The sequence below is a fragment of the Oenanthe melanoleuca genome, unplaced genomic scaffold, assembly GCF_029582105.1.
Source record: "Oenanthe melanoleuca isolate GR-GAL-2019-014 unplaced genomic scaffold, OMel1.0 S240, whole genome shotgun sequence".
In the NCBI taxonomy this organism is placed as follows: Eukaryota; Metazoa; Chordata; class Aves; order Passeriformes; family Muscicapidae; genus Oenanthe; species Oenanthe melanoleuca.
The window spans coordinates 1-25006 of record NW_026612889.1 but is presented as its reverse complement, the minus strand read 5'-3'; the positions used below and the strand labels follow the sequence as shown (position 1 = coordinate 25006).

The 25006-nt window shown below is 55.5% G+C and overlaps 1 protein-coding gene across 2 annotated transcripts; it reads right to left on the bottom strand.

The window, feature by feature from the left end:
• Window positions 1–3055: 3055 nt before the first annotated feature.
• SP2 (Sp2 transcription factor) lies at window positions 3056–22815 on the bottom strand. Of its 2 annotated transcripts, none has more exons than XM_056516058.1 (7): window positions 19573–19787; window positions 19375–19453; window positions 16206–17177; window positions 14709–15003; window positions 9275–9449; window positions 7597–7790; window positions 3056–4005 (listed from the first exon to the last, which is right to left on the bottom strand). In XM_056516058.1, the coding sequence occupies exons 2-7, from the start codon at window positions 19438–19440 to the stop codon at window positions 3905–3907; spliced, it is 1803 nt and encodes a 600-aa protein (XP_056372033.1). In that variant the 5' UTR covers window positions 19441–19453; window positions 19573–19787; the 3' UTR covers window positions 3056–3904. The 2 variants fall into 2 exon arrangements, with proteins under 2 accessions (XP_056372033.1, XP_056372034.1); XM_056516059.1 differs by lacking the exon at window positions 19573–19787 and adding an exon at window positions 22748–22815 and having other exon boundaries at window positions 3057–4005.
• Between the last annotated feature and the right edge of the window lie 2191 nt (window positions 22816–25006).

The window sequence follows — 25006 nt, the reverse complement described above, 5'->3', positions numbered from 1 at the left end:
CTGTGTCACCCCCTGTGTCACCCCCAGTGTCACCTGGTGCAGGTGGCCAGGCACATGGCGCTGGGCTCTGTGTCACCCCCAGTGTCACCCAGTGTCACCCCCAGTGTCACCTGGTGCAGGTGGCCAGGCACATGGCGTTGGGCTCTGTGTCACCCCCTGTGTCACCCAGTGTCCCCCAGTGTCACCTGGTGCAGGTGGCCAGGCACATGGCGTTGGGCTCTGTGTCACCCCCTGTCCCCCTGGTGTCACCCAGTGTCCCCCAGTGTCACCCAGTGTCACCTGGTGCAGGTGGCCAGGCACATGGCGTTGGGCTCTGTGTCACCCCCTGTGTCCCCCAGTGTCACCTGGTGCAGGTGGCCAGGCACATGGCGCTGGGCTCTGTGTCACCCCCTGTGTCACCCCCTGTGTCCCCCAGTGTCACCTGGTGCAGGTGGCCAGGCACATGGCATTGGGCTCTGTGTCACCCCCAGTGTCCCCCAGTGTCCCCCAGTGTCACCTGGTGCAGGTGGCCAGGCACATGGCGTTGGGCTCTGTGTCACCCCCTGTGTCCCCCAGTGTCACCCTGTGTCACCCCCAGTGTCACCTGGTGCAGGTGGCCAGGCACATGGCGCTGGGCTCTGTGTCACCCCCCAGTGTCACCCAGTGTCACCTGGTGCAGGTGGCCAGGCACATGGCGTTGGGCTCTGTGTCACCCCCTGTGTCCCCCAGTGTCACCCTGTGTCACCCCCAGTGTCACCTGGTGCAGGTGGCCAGGCACATGGCGTTGGGCTCTGTGTCACCCCCAGTGTCACCCTGGTGTCCCCCAGTGTCCCCCAGTGTCACCTGGTGCAGGTGGCCAGGCACATGGCGTTGGGCTCGCCCACGCCCGGGCACTCCAGCGCCTCCTGGAACCAGGCCCGGAACTGCTCCACGGGGTCCAGGGACACCAGGTGCCGCTCCTCGAAGGCCTGGGGACACGGGGGACACGGGGGACACGGGGGGGACACGGGGGACACGGGGGACACGGGGGGGACACGGGGGACACGGGGGGGACACGGGGGGGACACGGGGGACACGGGGGGGACACGGGGGACACGGGAGGGACACGGGGGGGACACGGGGGACACGGGGGACACGGGAGGGACACGGGGGGGACACGGGGGACACGGGGGACACGGGAGGGACACGGGGGGGACACGGGGGGGACGGGGGGGACACATGGGGGATACATGGGGGACACGGGAGGGACACGGGGGGGACACGTGGGGGGACACACGTGACATGGGAGGGACACATGGGGGATACATGGGGGACACGGGGGGGACACGGGGGGGACACGTGGGGGGACACACGTGACATGGGAGGGACACATGGGGGATACATGGGGGACACGGGGGGGACACGGGGGACACACGGGGGACACTGTCAGGGGCAATCTGGGGACACTGTGGGGGTGGCACCGCGCTTGAGGGCACGGCCAGCACGGGGGGTGCAGCAGGAGGGAAGGGGGTCCCCAGGTCTTGGGGACATCCTGGGGGTGTCACCCTGCTCCCCGAGCCTTGGGGACATCCTGGGGGGGGGTCACCCTGGTCCCTGAGCCTTGGGGACATCCTGAGGGTGTCACCCTGATTCGGGAGGGTGCCCAAGCCTTGGGGACATCCTGGGGGTGTCACCCTGATTTGGAAGGGGTCCCCAAGTCTTGGGGACATTCTGGAGGTGTCACCCTGGTCCCTGAGCCTTGGGGACATCCTGGGGGTGTCACCATGGTCCGAGAGCTTTGGGGACATCCAGGGGTGTCACCCTGGCTGGGGAGGGGACCCCAGGTCTTGGGAAGATCCTGAGGGTGTCACCCTGATTCGGGAGGGGTCCCCAGGTCTTGGGGACATCCTGGGGGTGTCACCCTGCTCCCCGAGCCTTGGGGACATCCTGGGGGTGTCACCCTGGCTGGGGAGGGGTCCCCAGTCTTGGGGACATTCTGGAGGTGTCACCCTGGTCCGGGAGGGGTCCCCAGGTCTTGGGGACATCCTGGGGGTGTCACCCTGATTCGGGAGGGGTCCCCAGGTCTTGGGGACATCCTGGGGGTGTCACCCTGGTCCCCGAGCCTTGGGGACATCCTGGGGGGGTCACCCTGGTCCGGGAGGGGTCCCCAGGTCTTGGGGACATCCTGGGGGGTCACCCTGGTCCGGGAGGGGTCCCCAAGTCTTGGGGACATTCTGGAGGTGTCACCCTGCTCCCCGAGCCTTGGGGACACGGCCGCGTGGGAGGTCACCCCGGCTGGGGGGGTGACACCCTCGGGGAAGGGGGGGTTCCCCGAGCCTTGGGGACATGCTGGGGGCTCCCCCGGTGCCAGCACCCCCCGTGTCCCCCCCGGTGTCCCCGCCCCACCTCGGTGTCCCCCCGGTAGCTCTTCCGCAGCCGCTCCAGCTCCATCGCGGCCCGCCGCAGCCCCCGCCGCGCCGGGGGCGGGGCTGAACTCGGCCACGCCCCCTCATCAGCCAATGGGGAGCGGCGCAGCGCGCGCGCCTCCGGCAGAGCTGAGAGCTCATTGGAGGAAACAAGAGGCGGGGCTAAAAGACCCGGAAGTAGAGTTGGGGTAGAACTGGGACTGGGGGGGTTCTTAAAGGGGCAGCGACCTCGGGAAGGGAACACGGGGACAAGAATGGGGGGGGACACACAGGGACACCTGAACTTGGGGACAGTGGGAATGGGGAGGTGGTGACAAGGGACAGGGGCTGGGAGATGGTGGGGACAGGGATTTGGGGACACTGGGAGGGTGGGGATGGGGTATTTGGGATGCTGTGACAAGGACAGGGATTTGGGGACAATTGGGGACAGAGAAGAAGGGAATGGGATATTTGGGATGCTGTGACAAAGGACAGGAATTTTGGGACACCGGAGACAGAAAATAAGGATGGATATTTGGGATGTCCTGACAAGTGACAGGAATTTGGGGACAAACCCTCACTCCTGACCCAGCAGCTCACAGCAACAGGGGGAGCACAACCAGCAGCAAATTTCCTGCAAAAAAACTCAAATTTTGTCAGTTTTAGCCATTCCCATCCACCAATCCCACTTTTCCATAACATTCCCAGGAAAAAAAAAAAAAAAAAAAAAAAAATAAAAGGAGCCTGGATTTGCCTCTGGTGACTAAATTTATTTAGCAAGGAAAAGCTCCCGGCTGCCTCCGGGTACAGCTCAGAAAACTGGGAACAGATCCATCACATAATCCAGGGAAAACGCCCTCAGGTGGGCACAACAACTAAAAAATAAAGTGGATTTTTGTTTTAATTTAAAAGCTCCAAAGCAATATAATCTATGATACAATGTACACTGTACACAAGGGGGAGTCCACACACAGGGCAGGAAAAAAGAGGGGAAAATAAAAAAAAAAAAAAAAAAAAAAAAAAGGGTGAAGTCTCAAAATTCCAAACCAAAAAAAAAAACAAAAAAACAAAACCAAAAAAAAGGGAGAATGCCAATGTTGCTTGAAAATAAAAACTGGGAGAGAAGAACTGGCTGTGAGAGAAGGGGAAAAAATGAGTTTTGGGTGAGAAATCCAGGGGATTAAATAGATTAAAAAAGCACTCATGATCCACAGGGTTGGGATCTGGGAGAGGGGGGAGTGTAAGGCAACGATCTCCATAGAAAAAAAGGGATTTTTCCAAAGGGGGTTATATAGATATTTATAGCTATTTATAGACTTTAAATATAAAGTAGGAATGTGCTGTGGAGCCTCTCCCAGGCTCCTGCCCCAATTTTTTGGGGGGCTCTGAACCTGTAGAGGTGACCCCTCCCCGCTGGTTTTCGGGGCTGGTGGGGGGGGGATGTCCCCAATGTCCCCTCCTGGGAGTGCTGGCCCGTGGATTTGGGGGTTGGTTTGGGGGTTGGTTGGGAAGCTCTGGGTGTCTCTGTGTCCCCCCTGACCCTACAAGTTCTTGGTGACCAGGTGGGTTTTGTAGTGCTTGGTCAGGTGGTCGGAGCGCATGAAGCGTTTCTGGCACTGCGCGCACTCGAAGCGTTTGTCACCTGTGGGGGACACGGGGGGGGGGGGACACTCAGGGGCCGCCACCTCTGCAGTGCCAGGCAGGAGCTGCGAGGGTGGTGGCACACACCTTGTCCCCACAACCCCCCCATCCCATTCCCAGAACATTTCCATCACCAGAAACCCCAAAATCCCAGAATCTTAAACCCCAAAATGATTTATGGTGGTCCAAGATCATCCCTGTGGTTTTTGGGGTGGTGGCACACACCTTGTCCCCACAACCCCCTCATCCCATTCCCATGAAACCTCTGTCACCAGAAACCCCAAAATCCCAGAATCTTAAACCCCAAAATGATTTATGGCTGCCAAGATCATCCCTGTGGTTTTTGGGGTGGTGGCACACACCTTGTCCCCATAACCCCCCCTCGTCCCATTCCCATGAAACCTCTGTCACCAGAAACCCCAAAATCCCAGAATCTTAAACCCCAAAATGATTTATGGTGGTCCAAGATCATCCCTGTGGTTTTTGGGGTGGTGACACCCTCAGGACACTGTCCCCACAACCCCCTCATCCCATTCCCATGAAACCTCTGTCACCAGAAACCCCAAAATCCCAGAATCTTAAACCCCAAAATGATTTATGGTGGTCCAAGATCATCCCTGTGGTTTTTGGGGTGGTGGCACCCACCTTGTCCCCATAAACACCCCTCATCCCATTCCCATGATATTTCCATCACCAGAAACCCCAAAATCCCAGAATCTTAAACCCCAAAATGATTTATGGCTGCCAAGATCATCCCTGTGGTTTTTGGGGTGGTGACACCTCCAGGACATGTCCCCATCCCTTTCCCATGACACCTCTGTCACCACAGACCCCACAAAATCCTCCAGTTCCTCCCAGTATCTTAAACCCCAAAATAATTTATAGCTGCCAAGATCATCCCTGTGGTTTTTGGGGTGTGACACCCCCAGGACACTGTCCCCATAACCCCCTCATCCCATTCCCAGGACAGGGACACTTCAGGGACATCCCAGATCTGTCTGGGGGTTCTGCCCTGGGAAGGGGAACACCCTGAGGACACCCCAGACCCATTTAGGGGTTCTCCTCTGGTAACAAGGACACCCTGGGGACACCCCAGACCTATTTAGGTTTTCTCTTCTGGGAATGAGGACACCCTGGGGACACCCCAGACCCATTGAGGGGTTTTGCCCTGGGAAGGGGGACACCCTGGGGACAGCCCAGACCCATTCAGGTGCTCTCCCCTGGGAATGTGGGATATTCTGGGACACCCCAGACCCATTCAGGTGCTCTTCCCTGGTAACAATTCACCCCAGGGACACCCCAGACCCATTTAGTTCTTCTCCCCTGGTAACAAGGACACTGTGGGGACACCCCAGACCCATTCAGATGATCTCCCTGGTAACAATTCACCCTGGGGACAGCCCAGACCCATTCAGGTGTTCTCCCCCAGTAACAAGGACACCGTGGGGACACCCCAGACCCATTTAGGGGATTCTCCCTGGTAACAAGGACGCCCTGGTGACACCCCAGACCCATTCAGGTGCTCTCCCCTGGGAAGGAGGACAGCCCAGACCCATTGAGGTGTTCTCCCCTGGGAATGAGGGATATTCTGGGACACCCCAGACCCACTCAGGTGCTCTCCCTGGCAACAATTCACCCCAGGGACACCCCAGAACCATTTAGTTGTTCTCCCCTGATAACAAGGACACTGTGGGGACACCCCAGACCCATTCAGATGATCTCCCTGGTAACAATTCACCCTGGGGACAGCCCAGACCCATTTAGGGGATTCTCCCTGGTAACACCCCAGACCCATTCAGGTGCTCTTCCCTGGGAATGAGGGATATTCTGGGACACTCCAGACCCATTTAGGTGTTCTCCCCTGGGAAGGAGGGATACTCTGGGACACCCCAGACCCATTCAGGTGTTCTCCCCTGGTAACAAGGACACCCTGGGGACACCCCAGACCCATTCAGGTGTTCTCCCCTGGGAATGTGGGATACTCTAGGACACCCCAGACCCATTTAGGTTTTCTGTCCCCTGGGAATGTGGGATACTCTAGGACACCCCAGACCCATTCAGGTGCTCTCCCCTGGGAATGTGGGATACTCTAGGACACCCCAGACCCACTCAGGTGCTCTCCCCTGGGAATGAGGGATACTCTGGGACACCCCAGACCCATTCAGGTGCTCTCCCCTGGGAATGTGGGATACTGTGGGACACCCCAGACCCATTCAGGTTTTCACCTCTGGTAACAAGGACACTGTGGGACACCCCAGACCCATTCAGGTGTTCTTCCCTGGTAACAAGGACACTGTGGGGACACCCCAGACCCATTCAGGTGTTCTCCCCTGGTAACAAGGACACCCTGAGGACACCCCAGACCCATTTAAGGGATCTCCCCTGGGAATGAGGGATACTCTGGGACACCCCAGACCCATTCAGGTGCTCTCCCCTGGGAATGTGGGATACTCTAGGACACCCCAGACCCATTCAGTGGTGCTCTCCCCTGGGAATGTGGGATACTCTAGGACACCCCAGACCCATTTAGGTGTTCTCCCCTGGTAACAAGGACACCCCAGACCCATTCAGGTGCTCTCCCCTGGGAATGTGGGATACTGTGGGACACCCCAGACCCACTCAGGTGCTCTCCCTGGAAACAATTCACCCCAGGGACACCCCAGACCCATTCAGGTGTTCTCCCCTGGTAACAAGGACACCGTGGGGACACCCCAGACCTATCTAGGTGTTCTCCCCTGGGAAGGGGGACACCCCAGACCCATTTAGGGGATTCTCCCTGGTAACAAGGACGCCCTGGTGACACCCCAGACCCATTCAGGTGTTCTCCCCTGGGAATGAGAGATACTCTGGGACACCCCAGACCCATTCAGGTGTTCTCCCCTGGTAAGAAGGACACCCCAGACCCACTCAGGTGCTCTCCCCTGGGAATGTGGGATATTCTGGGACATCCCAGACCCATTTAGGTGTTCTCCCCTGGTAACGAGGACACCCTGGGGACACCCCAGACCCATTCAGGTGTCCTCCCCTGGTAACAATTCACCCCAGGGACACCCCAGACCCATTTAGGTGTTCTCCCCTGGTAACAAGGACACCCCAGACCCATTTAGGTTTTCTCTCCCCTGGGAATGTGGGATACTCTAGGACACCCCAGACCCATTCAGGTTTTCACCTCTGGTAACAAGGACACTGTGGTGACACCCCAGACCCATTCAGGTGCTCTCCCCTGGGAATGAGGGATATTCTAGGACACCCCAGACCCATTCAGGTGTTCTCCCCTGGTAACAAGGACACCCCAGACCCATTCAGGTTTTCACCTCTGGTAACAAGGACACTGTGGTGACACCCCAGACCCATTCAGGTGCTCTCCCCTGGGAATGTGGGATACTCTGCGACACCCCAGACCCATTCAGGTGCTCTCCCCTGGGAATGTGGGATACTCTGCGACACCCCAGACCCATTCAGGTGCTCTCCCCTGGGAATGTGGGATACTCTAGGACACCCCAGACCCATTCAGGTGCTCTCCCCTGGTAACAAGGACACCCCAGACCCATTGAGGTTCTCTCCCCGGCACCATCCGGCCGTGCCCGCAGACCTGTGTGCGTGCGCGCGTGCCGCTGCAGCTCGTCGGAGCGCGTGAAGCGCTTGCCGCAGAACACCCAGTTGCAGACGAAGGGCCGCTCGCCCGTGTGCAGCCGCACGTGCGCCCGCAGCAGCGACGTCTTGCGGAACGTCCGGCCGCACTCGGGGATGTGGCAGATGTGCTTCTTCTTGCCCGGGTCGCCCGGCCTGAGGGGGGAAAGGAGGGGTCAGCACGGGGCGGGATACAGGGGGATGAGGGGTCAGCGTGGGGCGGGATGCAGGGGGATGAGGGGTCAGCGTGGGGTGGGATATAGGGGGATGAGGGGTCAGCGTGGGGTGGGATATAGGGGGATGAGGGGGAAACCCAGGAGAGGATCCAGAGGGACAAGAGTTAAACCCAGGAGAGGATCCAGGGGGATGAGGGGTGAGTCCAGGAGAGGATCCAGGGGGATGAGGGGTGAGTCCAGGAGAGGATCCAGAGGGATCAGGGGTTATTCTGGGAGAGGATCAGGGGGATGAGGGGTGAGCCCAGGAGAGGATCAGGGGGATGAGGGGTGAGCCCAGGAGAGGATCAGGGGGATGAGGGGGAAATCCAGGAGAGGATCAGGGGGATGAGGGGTGAGCCCAGGAGAGGATCCAGGGGGATGAGGGGTGAGCCCAGGAGAGGATCAGAGGGATGAGGGGGAAACTCAGGAGAGGATCCAGGGGGATGAGGGGGAAATCCAGGAGAGGATCCAGGGGGATGAGGGGGAAATCCAGGAGAGGATCAGGGGGATGAGGGGGAAATCCAGGAGAGGATCAGGGGGATGAGGGGTGAGCCCAGGAGAGGATCAGGGGGATGAGGGTGAAACCCAGGAGAGGATCCAGGGGGATGAGGGGGAAATCCAGGAGAGGATCCAGAGGGATCAGGGGTTATTCTGGGAGAGGATCCAGGGGGATGAGGGGTGAGCCCATGAGAGGGTACAGGGGGATGAGGGGGAAACCCAGGAGAGGATCAGGGGGATGAGGGGGAAACCCAGGAGAGGATCCAGAAGGATGAGGGGTGAGCCCAGGAGAGGATCAGGGGGATGAGGGGTAAATCCAGGAGAGGATCAGGGGGATGAGGGGTGAGCCCAGGAGAGGATCAGGGGGATGAGGGGGAAATCCAGGAGAGGATCCAGAGGGACAAGAGTTAAACCCAGGAGAGGATCCAGGGGGATGAGGGGTGAGTCCAGGAGAGGATCCAGAGGGATCAGGGGTTATTCTGGGAGAGGATCCAGAAGGATGAGGGGTGAGCCCAGGAGAGGATCAGGGGGATGAGGGGGAAACCCAGGAGAGGATCCAGAAGGATGAGAGTTAAACCCAGGAGAGGATCCAGAGGGATGAGGGTGAAACCAGGAAAGGATCCGGAGGGACAAGAGTTAAACCCAGGAGAGGATCCAGGGGGATGAGGGGTTATTCTGGGAGAGGATCCAGAAGGATGAGGGTTAAACCCACGAGAAGATCCAGAGGATGAGAGGCGGATCCAGGGGGATGAGAGGCGGATCCAGGGAGGATGAGAGGCAGATCCAGGGGGATGAGAGGCGGATCCAGGGGGATGAGAGGCGGATCCAGGGGGATGAGAGGCGGATCCAGGGGGGATGAGAGGCGGCTCCAGGGGGGATGAGAGGCGGCTCCAATCACCATCAGCCCTTCCCCCTGGCCGCACTCACCTCTTGTCGCCGTCCTTGCAGTTGGGGCAGGTGCAGGCCATCCTCCTCCTCTTCTCCCCGGGCTGGATGTCCCCGGCCAGCGCCTGCTCCATCTGCAGCTGGATCTGGGTGGGGCTCAGCCCGCTGATGGTCACGTTGTTGCCGGACACGTTCTGCACCGTCAGCTGCTGCTGGCCTGGGGAGGGAGGGAGGGAAAAGGGGCAGTCAGGATCCATCCACGCCCCTCTGGAGCAGGGAATGTCCCAGATTTATCCCCTGCATGCAGCACAGCCCCCGCTGCTCCCTGGTAAGTCCCTTTTTTCTGAATATACTGTGCGGTTTTTCAAAGTTTTCAAAAGTTGTTTTTTTTTTTTTTTTTTCGACCCTTTTTAGCGGGGCGGGGTTAAAAAAACCGATGATCTCAAAAAGAGGAAACAAAAAAAGAAACTTTGAAAAAACGTGCAATATATTGAGCAAAAAAACGGGACTTACCCCGCAGCTCCAGGCTCGGGCGTCCCTGGCAGCCGTGACAGGGGCTGGAAAGAAGAAGATGGGGTCAGCATCAGCAAGCAGGGCTGGGATTGGGATTAGGGCTGGGATTAGGGTTGGGATTGGTGCTCCCAGAGCAGCGGGAGGAAGAGGAGGAGGAGGAGGAGGACAAGTGGGGTTTGGCAGCAGAAGGAGCAGAGGCAGCAGGGAGGGGGAGCAGAGCGAGCGCCAAGCCGAGGGGTGGGAGGAGGTGGGGATGTCACCACACCCGTGGGTGCTTTACTGGTGCCCTCCACGTTAATTAGAAGAGCTAATTAAATCCCTCATTTTCCCTTCACCACAAAAAAAACCAAACCAAACCAAAACAAAACAAAACAAAAAAAAAGGAAAAAAGTCAATCCCAGGAGAACGGGTTTGTGCTGATGCCTGGAAAGGAGGAGCAGATTCCAAATTTTTTTTTTTTTTTTTCTTCCAAAAAAAACCCACTGCAGGCAGCAGGTCTGGCTGGCTCAGGAAGGAGAGAAAGCTCTAAAAGTCCCCACAGGCACTGGGAAGGGTTTGTGCCCCGTGGAATGGGGATAAATGTGACATTCCTGGGATGAGGAGCACAGTGTCTGGTTTTGGGTTTGAGGGGATCACTGCCTGGAATGGTGATCCCTGGAGCTGTGGGTTTGGGTTTGGGAATGTGGGAGAGTTCCTCATTTCACAGGGGATGCAGGAGAGTTTCCAGCCCTGGGATGAGGATCTGGAATGGGATCCAAGGGAAATGTTCCAGCTCTGGATGAGGATCTGGAATGGGATCCAAGGGAGATGTTCCAGACCTGGGATGAGGATCTGGAATGGGATCCATGATGTTCCAGACCAGGATGAGGATCTGGAATGGGATCCATGACGTTCCAGACCTGGGATGGGATCTGGAATGGGATCCATGATGTTCCAGCCCAGGATGGGATCTGGAATGGGATCCATGATGTTCCAGACCTGGTTTGGGGATCTGGAATGGGATCCATGATGTTCCAGCCCTGGATGGGATCTGGAATGGGATCCATGATGTTCCAGACCTGGTTTGGGGATCTGGAATGGGATCCATGATGTTCCAGCCCCAGGATGGGATCTGGAATGGGATCCATGATGTTCCAGCCCTGGGATGGGATCTGGAATGGGATCCATGATGTTCCAGCCCAGGATGGGATCTGGAATGGGATCCATGATGTTCCAGCCCCTGGATGGGATCTGGAATGGGATCCATGATGTTCCAGCCCCTGGATGGGATCTGGAATGGGATCCATGATGTTCCAGACCTGGGATGGGGATCTGGAATGGGATCCATGATGTTCCAGCCCCGGGATGGGATCTGGAATGGGATCCATGATGTTCCAGTCCCAGGATGGGATCTGGAATGGGATCCATGATGTTCCAGCCCCAGGATGAGGATCTGGAATGGGATCCATGATGTTCCAGCCCAGGATGAGGATCTGGAATGGGATCCATGATGTTCCAGCCCCAGGATGGGATCTGGAATGGGATCCATGATGTTCCAGCCCAGGATGAGGATCTGGAATGGGATCCATGATGTTCCAGACCAGGATGAGGATCTGGAATGGGATCCATGATGTTCCAGCCCAGGATGGGATCTGGAATGGGATCCATGATGTTCCAGACCTGGGATGAGGATCTGGAATGGGATCCATGATGTTCCAGCCCCAGCATGAGGATCTGGAATGGGATCCATGATGTTCCAGCCCCTGGATGGGATCTGGAATGGGATCCATGATGTTCCAGACCTGGGATAGGATCTGGAATGGGATCCATGATGTTCCAGCCCCAGGATGGGATCTGGAATGGGATCCATGATGTTCCAGACCTGGGATGGGATCTGGAATGGGATCCATGATGTTCCAGCCCAGGATGAGGATCTGGAATGGGATCCATGATGTTCCAGCCCAGGATGAGGATCTGGAATGGGATCCATGATGTTCCAGACCTGGGATGGGATCTGGAATGGGATCCATGATGTTCCAGACCTGGTTTGGGGATCTGGAATGGGATCCATGATGTTCCAGACCTGGGATGGGGATCTGGAATGGGATCCATGATGTTCCAGCCCCAGGATGGGATCTGGAATGGGATCCATGATGTTCCAGCCCAGGATGGGATCTGGAATGGGATCCATGATGTTCCAGCCCCAGGATGAGGATCTGGAATGGGATCCATGATGTTCCAGCCCCTGGATGGGATCTGGAATGGGATCCATGATGTTCCAGCCCCAGGATGAGGATCTGGAATGGGATCCATGATGTTCCAGCCCTGGATGAGGATCTGGAATGGGATCCATGATGTTCCAGACTTGGTTTGGGAATCTAGAATGGGATCCATGATGTTCCAGCCCCAGGATGGGATCTGGAATGGGATCCATGATGTTCCAGACCTGGGATGGGGATCTGGAATGGGATCCATGATGTTCCAGCCCAGGATGGGGATCTGGAATGGGATCCATGATGTTCCAGCCCAGGATGGGATCTGGAATGGGATCCATGATGTTCCAGACCTGGGATGGGATCTGGAATGGGATCCATGATGTTCCAGACTTGGTTTGGGGATCTGGAATGGGATCCATGATGTTCCAGCTCTGGATGAGGATCTGGAATGGGATCCATGATGTTCCAGACCTGGTTTGGGAATCTAGAATGGGATCCATGATGTTCCAGCCCCTGGATGGGATCTGGAATGGGATCCATGATGTTCCAGCCCTGGGATGGGATCTGGAATGGGATCCATGATGTTCCAGCCCCTGGATGGGATCTGGAATGGGATCCATGATGTTCCAGCCCCAGGATGAAGATCTGGAATGGGATCCATGATGTTCCAGCCCCTGGATGGGATCTGGAATGGGATCCATGATGTTCCAGCCCCAGGATGGGATCTGGAATGGGATCCATGATGTTCCAGCTCTGGATGAGGATCTGGAATGGGATCCATGATGTTCCAGACCTGGGATGGGGATCTGGAATGGGATCCATGATGTTCCAGCCCTGGATGGGATCTGGAATGGGATCCATGATGTTCCAGCTCCAGGATGGGATCTGGAATGGGATCCATGATGTTCCAGCCCCAGATGGGGATCTGGAATGGGATCCATGATGTTCCAGCCCCTGGATGGGATCTGGAATGGGATCCATGATGTTCCAGCCCTGGGATGGGATCTGGAATGGGATCCATGATGTTCCAGCCCCAGATGGGATCTGGAATGGGATCCATGATGTTCCAGACCTGGGATGGGATCTGGAATGGGATCCATGATGTTCCAGCCCCAGGATGAGGATCTGGAATGGGATCCATGATGTTCCAGCCCAGGATGGGATCTGGAATGGGATCCATGATTTTCCAGACCTGGGATGAGGATCTGGAATGGGATCCATGATGTTCCAGCCCCAGGATGGGATCTGGAATGGGATCCATGATGTTCCAGCCCCAGGATGGGATCTGGAATGGGATCCATGGCAGGGGAGGCTGCAGGAAGGACACAACCATGTCCCTCTGCCTGGCTGGATCCTTGTCCTCTGGAAAAAACGCATCCCAAGGATTTGGACACAGAGCTGAGGAGGGGACAGAGCTGGGATGGGACCCAGGAAACCTCTGGTGCTTCCTGCAGCTGACCCACAGCTCTCCAGGATGTGCTTGGGAACACCCAAACACATTTTGGGAAACTCTCCTGGCTTGCTGCAGCAACTGCAGAAGGTGCTGACACTGCAGAAACCCTGGGATCTGATCTGATCCAGGGATATCCCATCCTCTGGAAGCTCAAGGAGCTGCTCACTGTCCCTGTCCTCCCTCAGGAGCACGAGGGATCTGATCTGATTTAATCTGATCTGAATTATCAATCTGATCTGAATTATCAATCTGATCTGATCCAGGGATATCCCTCAGGAGCATGAGGAATCTGATCTGAATTATTAATCTGATCTGAATTATCAATCTGACCTGATCCAGGGATATCCCTCAGGAGCATGAGGAATCTGATCTGAATTATTAATCTGATCTGAATTAATCTGATCTGATCCAGGCACATCCCATCCTCAGGAAGCTCAAGGAGCTGCTCACTGTCCCTGTCCTCTCTCAGGAGCACGAGGAATCTGATCTGAATTATCAATCTGATCTGAATTATCAATCTGATCTGATCCAGGGATATCCCTCAGGAGCACGAGGAATCTGATCTGAATTATTAATCTGATCTGAATTATTCTGATCTGATCCTGGGACATCCCTCAGGAGCGTGAGGGATCTGATCTGATTTAGGAATTCCCATCTTTAGCAAGCTCAGTCCCAGTGTCCCAGCCCACCCTCAGGACCAGGAGGGACCTGATTTAACCTGATTTAGGCCCATCCCACCCTCTGGAAACCCAAGGAGCTGCTCACTGTCCCTGTCACTCTGAGGAGCACAAGGAATCTGATCTGAATTATCAATCTGCTCTGAATTATTAATCTGCTCTGATCCTGGGACATCCCTCAGGAGTGTGAGGAATCTGATCTGAATTATTAATCTGACCTGATCCAGGGACATCATTCAGGAGCTCAAGGGATCGGATCTGAATTATTAATCTGCTCTGAATTATTAATCTGATCTGAATCATTAATCTGATCTGAATTATTCTGATCTGATCCAGGGACATCCCTCAGGAGCACGAGGAATCTGATCTGAATGATTAATCTGCTCTGAATTATTAATCTGATCTGAATCATTAATCTGATCTGATCCAGGCACATCCCTCAGGAGCGTGCAGGATCTGATCTGATTTAATCTGATTTAGGAATTCCCATCCTCAGCAAGCTCAGTCCCAGTGTCCCAGCCCGCCCTCAGGACCAGGAGCGATCTGATTTAACCCGATTTAGGCCCATCCCACCCTCTGGAAACCCCCACGGAGCCGCCCACCCCCTCCCAACCCACCGCCCCGCGGGCACCACCCACCTCCGCTGTTGGTGATGGTGACGGGCACCCCCTGCACCTGCACGCCGTTGATGTTGATGGTCTGCACGGCCTGTGCAGCTGCCGCCAGCTGCGCCGCGTTCAGGCTCAGGATCCCCCCGGCCGGGGCGATCTTGGGCAGCGGCCGCTCCTTGCGAGGGGCGGGTTTGCGGGCGGGGCCGGGGCTGCGCGACGCGGGGCTGCCGCACGGTGTCGCCGAGGATGGTGGCACGGGCAGGGACGAGGCTTCCTGCAGCAGCACGGTCTGCAGCTCGCCGGAGGGGCTCTTGAAGTAAATCTGGAAAATATTTGGGGTGGTGAGATGCGCCCATGCAGCCCAGGAATGGTTTGGGTAGAAGGGATTTTTGTTTTGATTTTTAGGGCTTGTGTGGGAAATGGATCCCAGCTTGTCCCCACGCTCACTGGGAATTAAATCTGGACCTTTGTGGGCTTCCTGGAAAAAGGAGAAAACTCCTGGATCCAACACCAACCCCTGTCCCACCTCCCCTTGTTTCCCAGCAGGCTCATCCCAATCCCAGTTTAGGCACTGGAGAGGGTTCAGCTCCTCCAGATCCTCTAAAAGCTCCTAAATCCCTGCAGATGGGAATGGTGGAAATCCCATCCTCCAGAGAAAATCCACTCAGCAACACCTAAACCAAACTGGGAATGTCCCAAAAAACCCAGGGTGAGCATCAGAATAGGGAGAGCAACAAGGAGAAGATTCCCAGGAAGTTTTGGGAGGATTTCTGGGGCATAGTGTGTCCTAAAAAACCCTGGGTGAGGGGAAACAAGGAGAAGATTCCCAGGGGGGTTGTACCTGGGTGGGAGTGGGCTCAGCTGCTTGGATCTGGAAATTTGGAAGTTTAGGGATGATTTCTGGGGGGCTGTACCTGTGTGGGGGTGGGCTCAGGTGTTTGGATCAGTTTAGGGATGATTTCTGGGGGGCTGTACCTGCGTGGGGGTGGGCTCAGCTGCCTGGATCAGTTTAGGGATGATTTCTGGGGGGCTGTACCTGTGTGGGGGTGGGCTCAGCTGTTTGGATCAGTTTAGGGATGATTTCTGGGAGGCTGTACCTGGGTGTGGGTGGGCTCAGCTGTTTGGATCAGTTTAGGGATGATTTCTGGGAGGCTGTACCTGCGTGGGGGTGGGCTCAGCTGCTTGGATCAGTTTAGGGATGATTTCTGGGGGGCTGCACCTGGGTGGGGGTGGGCTCAGGTGTTTGGACCAGTTTAGGGATGATTTCTGGGGGGCTGTACCTGGGTGTGGGTGGGCTCAGCTGCTTGGATCAGTTTAGGGATGATTTCTGGGGGGCTGCACCTGGGTGGGGGTGGGCTCAGCTGCTTGGATCAGTTTAGGGATGATTTCTGGGGGGCTGTACCTGCGTGGGGGTGGGCTCAGCTGTTTGGATCAGTTTAGGGATGATTTCTGGGGGGCTGTACCTGCGTGGGGGTGGGCTCAGCTGCCTGGATCAGTTTAGGGATGATTTCTGGGGGGCTGTACCTGCGTGGGGGTGGGCTCAGCCGCCTGGATCTGGAAGTTCTGGGATGATTTCTGCGGCACCGTGGGCAGCGTGGCCGACGCCGCCTGCACCACGCGCAGCGCCTGCTGCGGGATCTGCACCACCTGCGACTCCTGCTTGGGCTGCACCACCTGCACCTGCTGCACCACTGCTGGCTGCCCTGAGGCAGGGCTCTGCACGATCAGCAGGTTGTTGCCAGCCTGGATGATGTTCTCTGCCGTGGTTTCGATCAGCACCGTCTCCACCTGCTCCGCCACGGCCACCGCAGCCGGCTGCCCGGGGGACGTGGCTTTTTTCCGAGGTTTTTTCCCCAGTTTTGAGGGGCTGTCCGTGCCCAGCTGGCTCTGCCCACTCCCCTCAGGGCTCACCAGGTTGTTGACAGGCAGGGTTAAGGTGACGTTGCCACCCCCTGGCAGTTTGACCACGCCGCTCGTCGTGGGCGCCGCTTTCTGCGCCGGCGCCGGTTTGATGGGCACGGGTTTGTGCGAGGAGGAGGAGGAGGAGGAGGAGGATGGAGTGAGGATGGCCTGGCTGGTGCCTGGGATGATCTGGATCTGGTTGGGCTGCACCTGGATGGTCTGAGCCGTGCCAGGCTGCAGCTGCGGCACCGCCTGGTACTGGATGCTGGAGGAGGAAGAGGAGGACGACGACGAAGACGAGGAGCGCGAACCTTTGCTGAGCACGGCCGGGTTCTGGATGGCAAAAACCAGCTGCCCCCCGGGGTAGGAGGTGCCAACCTGGGAACCCTGGATCTGGAAGAGGTTCCCCTTGGAGGACAGGATGCCAATGCTGCTCTTGGCAGAGCCCAGGGGCAGCGGGGCGGGTTTGATGGGCACCAGTTTGCGAGGGGTGGGCTGCGGAGGGGCCGGCGGCGTCACGGCGGCTTCCACGGCGGGGGGACCGATCTTGCTACATGTGGCTGCCAGCAGGGCCAGGGGAGAGGGCTGGGAGTCCTGGGGAGACAGGGGGGCATGCCACATCTTCATCCCTGGGGCTGGGAAAACCTCCCCTGGATCCCATCCTGGGGCTGGAAAACCTCCCCTGGATCCCAGTCTAGATCCCCAGTTTGAGGCTGGAACATCTCCCCTGGATCCCATTCTAGATCCTCATCCTGGGCTGGAAAATCTCCCCTGAGTCCCATCCCAGGGCTGGAACATCTCCCTTGGATCCCATCCTGGGGCTGGAACATCTTCCCTGAATCCCATTCCAGATCCCCATCCTGAGGCTGGAACATCTACCCTGGATCCCATCCTGGGGCTGGAAAACCTCCTCTGGATCCCAGTCTAGATCCCCAGTTTGAGGCTGGAACATCTCCCCTGGATCCCATTCTAGATCCTCATCCTGGGCTGGAAAATCTCGCCTGGGTCCCATCCTCCAGCTGGGAAAACCTCCCCTGGATCCCAGTTTAGATCCTCAAATCAGGGCTGGAAAATCTCCCCTGGGTCCCATTCCAGATCCTCATCCTGGGCTGAAACATCTCCCTTGGATCCCATCCTGGGGCTGGAACATCTACCCTGGATCCCATCCTGGGGCTGGAAAACCTCCTCTGGATCCAATTCCAGATCCCCAGTTTGAGACTGGAACATCTCCCCTGGATCCCATTCTAGATCCTCATCCTGGGCTGGAAAATCTCCCCTGGGTCTCATCCTGCAGCTGGGAAAACCTCCCCTGGATCCCAGTCTAGATCCCCAGTTTGGGCCTGGAACATCTCCCCTGGATCCCATTCCAGATCCTCATCCTGGGCTGGAAAACCTTCCCTTGGATCCCAGTCTAGATCCCCAACCCAGAGCTGGAACATCTCTGCTGGATCCCATTTCAGATCCCCAGTTTGGGCCTGAAACATCTCCCCTGGATCCCATTCCAGGGCTGGAAAAACCTCCCCTGGATCCCATTCCAGATCCTCAAATCAGGGCTGGAAAATCTCCCCTGGGTCCCAACCCAGGACTGGAATATCTCCCCTGGATCCCATTCCAGATCCCCAAATCAGGACTGGAATATCTCCCCTGGATCCCATTCTAGATCCTCCTCCTGGGCTGAAACATCTCCCTTGGATCCCATCCTGGGGCTGGAACATCTTCCCTGAATCCCATCCTGGGGCTGGAAAACCTCCTCTGGATCCAATTCCAGATCCCCAGCTTGGTTCTGGAAAATCTCCCCTAGATCCCATTCCAGATTCCTATCCTGGAGCTGGAACATCTCCCCTGGATCCCATCCTGGGGCTGGAAAACCTCCTCTGGATCCAATTCCAGATCCCCAGCTTGGTTCTGGAAAATCTCCCCTGGATCCCATTCCAGATCCCTACCCTGGAGCTGGAACATCTCCCCTGGATCCATGGCACTGAGGGTCCAAATCTTCCCATTCCCAGCCCCAAATCTCCCCCAGTTCCACCCAGAACTCTTCTTGTTTCCAGCTCCAAATCTTCCCATTCCCAGCCCAAAATCTCCCAATTCCCAGCCCACACCATCTCCCTGCTGCTTTTTTTTCCAACTTTGGAAATGAAAAGGAATTCAGGGAAAGATTCCTGGTTTTGGACAATTTCTTTTTAAAGGGTTTAAGCCCATCCAGTCTTTTCTTACACACCCCCAGGTGACTCCACCACCTTTCTGGGCAGCCCATTCCAATTCCTAATTTTTCTGTGAAGGAATTCTTCCTGAGTCCTCCACCACAGCTTTTACCAACCCAAAACAATTCCTTAATTTTTCTGTGAAGAAATTCTTCCTGATTCCTCCAGCATCGCTTTTACCAGCCCAAAACAATTCCTAATTTTTCTGTCAAGGAATTCTTCCTGATTCCTCCAGCACAGCTTTTACCAGCCTAAATCAATTCCTAATTTTTCTGTGAAGAAATTCTTCCACCACAGCTTTTAGCAGCCTAAATCAATTCCTATTTTTTTTGTGAAGGAATTCCTCTACTAGAGCTTTTAGCAGCAGTGCCTTCACCTTTCAAATCCCATCCTCATGTGATTAAAACCTGTGGATAACCTGAAAACTTCCCAGGATTTTCTCTCAGACCCCAAACCCACCCTGAGCTGTGGGAGTAGGAACAACACAAGGATCAGGATTGGGAATGAGCCCCCCCTGAGTGGTTCCAGGAGCTCTGTCCTGCTCTCCTGGCACCTCCTGCACCCCAAAAAATCCCCCCTGGACTCACCTGGGTGGCAGAGGTGGCGGCAGGCTGCAGGTATTCACTGGGGCTGACAGCAGCAGTGGCAGCCATGCTGTCCCTCCAGCTGTGGGGACACAGCAGGATTTAGGATTTAGGGTTTAGGATTTAGGATTTGTCACCCCCAGAATTATCCCACCTCACCCAGGGGTATGGGATTGCCCCCCAGGGATTCAGTTTCTTCACCATGGTTTGGGGGAGGAATTCCTGAAGGGGAATTCCAGTGAGTATTTCTGGATTTTCAGGTGTTTTCACAGATTCCAGCACAGACTTGGTTGGAAGGAGCAGCTCCTCAAAAGTGACAGAGCCCAGTTTTGAGGCAGGGGTGCCCAGTGAGGTGAAATCTTCCCAGTTCCACCCCAAAATCTTCCTGTTTTCACCCTGAAACATTCCCATTTTCAGCCTGAAATCTTCCCAGTTCCACCCCAAAATCTTCCTGTTTTCCACCCTGAAATATTCCCAATTTCAGCCTGAAATCTTCCCAGTTCCACCCCAAAATCTTCCTGTTTTCAACCCTGAAATATTCCCATTTTCAGACTGAAATCTTCCCAGTTCCACCCCAAAATCTTCCTGTTTCCATTCTGAAATATTCCCATTTTCAGCCTGAAATCTTCCCATTCCCACCCCAAAATCTTCATGTTTCCACCCTGAAACATTCCCATTTTCAGACTGAAATCTTCCCATTTCCAACCCAAAATCTTCCCAGTTCCAGCCTGAAATCTTTTTTTTGTGCCCCAAATCTTCCCATTCTAATCCCAAAATCTTCTTGTTTCCACCCTAAAATCTTCCCATTCCCAGCCTGAAATCTTCCCAGTTCCACCCCAAAATCTTCCTGTTTCCACTCTGAAATATTCCCGTTTTCAGCCTGAAATCTTCCCATTCCCAACCCAAAATCTTCATGTTTCCAACCCTGAAATCTTCCCATTTCCAACCTGAAATCTTCCCAGTTCCACCTCAAAATCTTCCTGTTTCCACCCTGAAATATTCCCATTTTCAGCCTGAAATCTTCACATTCCCAGCCTGAAATCTTCTTTTTTGTGCCCCAAATTTTCTCATTCCAATCCTGAAATCTTCCCCATTCCCAGCCCTAAATCTTCATGTTCCCAACCCCAAATCTTCCCAATCCCAGCCCCAAAATCTTCCCAGTTTCAGCCCAAAATCTTCCTGTTTCTACCCCCAAATTTTGTTTCCAGCCCAAAATTTTCCCATTCCCAGCTCACACCATCTCCCTGCTGCCTGTTTTTCCAACTCTGGGAATTAAAAGGAATTCAGGGAAATATTTCTGGTTTTGAACAGTTTCTTTTTAAAGGGTTTAAGCCAGAAAAAAAAAAACCAAAACAAAAACTCCTAAATCCTCACAATTTGCTCCGTGTTTTGTTCTGGATTTAAAAACAAATTTCCTTTGGCAGCTTTCCTCACTCGCCCCCATCCAGCTGTCACTCCATGAAATTCCCCTGGATAAGATTCCAAGAATTTTGGGTGGCTGAGGGTGACAGGGACAGCCCTGAACTCGGGAAGGTCTTTGCTGGAAGCAGCCAGAATGTGAAAAAAAAAAGGGAAAAGGAGGAATTTCCTTCATTTGGAGATGGAGCAGCAGCCAAAACTCTGGGAAAACCCGAGGTGAGACCCAAAAAAAAAAACATCTCAGATACCCTGGGACAACATTTCCTCCCTGGGAATGGGGAATTTCCTCAAATGAAGACAAAGACAGCAAGAAAAAAAATGGGAAAAGTCATGGAAAAAGTCTTTGAAATCCCCAGGAAGAGGCAGGAATGTTCTTCCTGGGATTTTGTGTGGCTGTTCCCTCCCCTGGATTAGAATTTAGGGCAGAGCTGAGGATTAACAGCTCTGAGTGTGAATCTGAGCTGGGCAGGGAGGAGGCAGGTCCTGGGAGAAATCCTATTTTCCATAGAGAAATCCCATTTTCCCAGCAAAAATCCCATTTTCCCAGAAGAAATCCCATTTTCCCTGGAGAAGTCCAATTTTTCTGGGAGAAATCTCATTTTTCTGGGAGAAATTGAATTTTCCCTAGAGAAATCCCATTTTTCCCAGAAGAAATCCCATTTTCCCAGGAGAAATTCTATTTTCCTGGAGAAATCCCATTTTCCCAGAGGAAATCATATTTTCCCTGGAAAAATCCCATTTTTCTGGGAGAAATCCCATTTTCCCAAGAGAAATCCCATTTTCCCAGGAGAGATCAAATTTTCCCAGCAGAAATCCCATTTTCCCAGAAGAAATCCCATTTTCTCAGGAGAGATCTCATTTTTTTTCTGGGAAAAATCCCATTTTCCCTGGAGAAATCCCATTTTTCTGGAAGAAATCGCATTTTCCCAGGAGAGATCTAACTTTCCTAGGAGAGATCCCATTTTCCTGGAAAAATCCCATTTTCCCAGGAGAAATCCCATTTTCCTGGAGAAATCCCATTTTTCTGGGAGAAATCCCTTTTCCCAGGAGAGGTCCCATCAGGAAATTTGGGAATAATCCCAAATCCCATCAGGGAAATCAATCCCATGAGGGAAATTTGGGAACCATTCTGAATCCCATGAGGGAAATTTGGGAATAATCCCAAATCCCACCAGGGAAATTTGGGAACCATCCTGGATCCCATGAGGGAAATTTGGGAATAATCCCAAATCCCATCAGAGAAATCAATCCCATGAGGGAAATTTGGGAACCATCCTGAATCCCATAAAGGAAATTTGGGAATAATCCCAAATCCCACCAGGGAAATTAATCCCACCAGAGAAATTTGGGAACCATCCTGAATCCCATGAGGGAAATTTGGGAATAATCCCAAATCCCATGAGGGAAATTCGGGAACCATCCCAAATCTCATGAAGGAAATTCGGGAACTGTCCCGAATCCCCTCATAGAAATTAATCCCCCCAAAACCCAAACTCCCCCAACCCTCCAAACCTTTCTGAGGGAACCAACCCCAATCCTTCCCCAAACCCCACAAAATTCCTGCCAATCCCAAATCCCGCCCAAAACTCCCAAAAAACCGCAGCGGCTCCACACAGACCCCGCCGTGAGGGGGAGCCCCGGGGTCCCGAAGTGCCCGCGGGCCGGGATGGGGCTCGGAGCCCCGAGAACCCCCGAAAATCCCCGAGAATCCCCGAAAATCCCCGAGAATCCCCGAAAATCCCCGAGAACCCCCTCACGGCCCCGGCCTCACAGCCCGGTTCCCCCCGGCGGAGGCGGGTCCCAAAGGCCGGGCCCGCCCCTGACCGGGCCCCGCTGCCGGAAGCGCCGCCCGCCCGCCGGGCGCTGTGGGAGGGAGGCTGGAAGAGGCCGCAGGTCGCTCCCCGCCCCGGCGGCCCCGCAGCGGCCGCGCCCCGAGCTCCGCTCCCCCCGCACTGACCGGCCGGGGGCGGCGGCGGCTCCGACCCGCTCACGGCGCCATCTTCCTCCGCTGGGCACCGCCCTGCTGTGCCCGCCCCCCCGGAGGGGTTTTGACCAATGCGCGTGAGGCTTTTCAGAGCTCTGGCCAATGGGGGGTGAGGTTGTGGAACCATGGCCAATCAGCGGAGAGATAAAGATTGATTGACAGCTGCGCTGAGCAGTAAAAATCGTGATGGAGGGGCGGCTCCGCCAATGGGCGCGGAGCTGCGGAGTGACGGACGGCAGAGAAAAGCCAATAAAAGAGCCGATCTTTGATTGACAGCCCAGACAGCCAATGGACGAAAGCCCAGCCAGTGCCCATCCGCTGTTTGATTGACATGGTCTCAAGGGGGCGGAACCCGCCCGCAAAAAATGCGGCGTTTGATTGGTTACAAGATTTGATTGACAGATCAATCAAGCAATGGAAGGCGCGAGGCCGACGAGCTGCTCTTGTGATTGGCGGAGCGGGGTCTGAGCGGTTGAAGCCGGATGACGTCAGCGGGGTCCCCCGGGCGAGTGGGGAGTCCCGGGGATCCCCCGCGCCCCTCACCCATCGCGGGTGCACCCCACGTGGTCAGCGAGGAGGATTTGGGGGGTCCCGGGAGTGATGGCGCTCCCGAGGGACCCCAACCCCTCCGGAGAGGGGACACAGCGGGGTTTGGGCTGTCCCGTCCCCCCGCAGAACTTGGGGTGCCCCATGTCCTCTGAGGGGTCCCCAGCCCCCAGCAAAGATTTGGGGGTTCAGGGTGCTTGGAGGGTTTTGGGGTGTTCAAAGCGCTAAAACGGGTCTCCAGTCTCTTAACAGATTTTGGGGGTACGCAAAGGCGATGGGGATCCCCAACCCCTTACAAAAATCGGGGTTCTTGTGGGGTGGGGTTCAGTGTCCAGAGAGGATCGGGGTTCCCTGAGAAGATTGGGGTCCCCATTCCCCTTGCAGAAATTCGGGGGTTCAGGATGTTTGGAGAGTTTTGGGGGTTCAGGATTCTCCTAGGTTTTTGGGGGTTCAGGATGCTCAGAGGTTTTGGGGGTTCAGGATGTTTGGAGGGTTTTGGGGGCTCAGGGTGCTCAGAGGTTTTGGGAGTTCAGGATACTCGGGAGTTTTTTGGGGGTTCAGGATGCTCGGAGGTTTTGGGGGGTTCAGGATTCCCCGAGTTTTTTGGGGGTTCAGGATGCTCAGGGATTTTGGGGGGTTCAGGATGTTTGGAGAGTTTTGGGGGGTTCAGGATGCTCCGAGTTTTTTGGGGGTTCAGGATACTCAGAGTTTTTTGGTGGGTTCAGGATGTTTGGAGGGTTTTGGGGGTTCAGGATTCTCCGAGGTTTTGGGGGGTTCAGAATGCTCCGAGTTTTTTGGGGGTTCAGGATGCTCAGAGGTTTTTGGGGGTTCAGGATGCTCAGAGATTTTGGGGGGTTCAGGATGTTTGGAGAGTTTTGTGGGGGTTCAGGATGCTCCGAGTTTTTTGGGGGCTCAGGATGCTCCGAGTTTTTTGGGGGTTCAGGATGCTCAGAGATTTTGGGGGGTTCAGGATGCTCCGAGTTTTTTGGGGGTTCAGGATGCTCCGAGGTTTTGGGGGGTTCAGGATGCTCCGAGTTTTTTGGGGGTTCAGGATGCTCAGAGGTTTTGGGGGCTCAGGGTGCTCAGAGGTTTTTGGGGGGTTCAGAATGCTCTGAGTTTTTTGGGGGTTCAGGATGCTCCGAATTTTTTGGGGTTTCAGGATGCTCCGAGTTTTTTGGGGGTTCAGGATACTCAGAGATTTTGGGGGGTTCAGGATGTTTGGAGAGTTTTGGGGGGGTTCAGGATGCTCCGAGGTTTTTGGGGGTTCAGGATACTCAGAGATTTTGGGGGGTTCAGGATGTTTGGAGGGTTTTGGGGGCTCAGGATGCTCCGAGTTTTTTGGGGGTTCAGAATGCTCCGAGGTTTTGGGGGCTCAGGCTGCTCAGAGGTTTTTGGGGGTTCAGGATGCTCAGAGGTTTTGGGGGCTCAGGGTGCTCAGAGGTTTTTTGGGGGTTCAGGATGCTCCGAGTTTTTTTGAGACATTCAAACCCCTAGAAGCACCGGGGGGGTCCCCAACCCCCCTTAACAGATTTTGGAGCACCCAAAACCGATGGAGATCCCCAACTCCCCACCGAGGCGAGGGGGGGGGACCCTCAAGAGCAGCTCAGGGGGGTCCCCATCCCCATTTCGGGGTGTCCCGCAGCCCTCGCGGCGCTGCCAGCGCTGCCAGCCCGGGGGGTGCCCGGC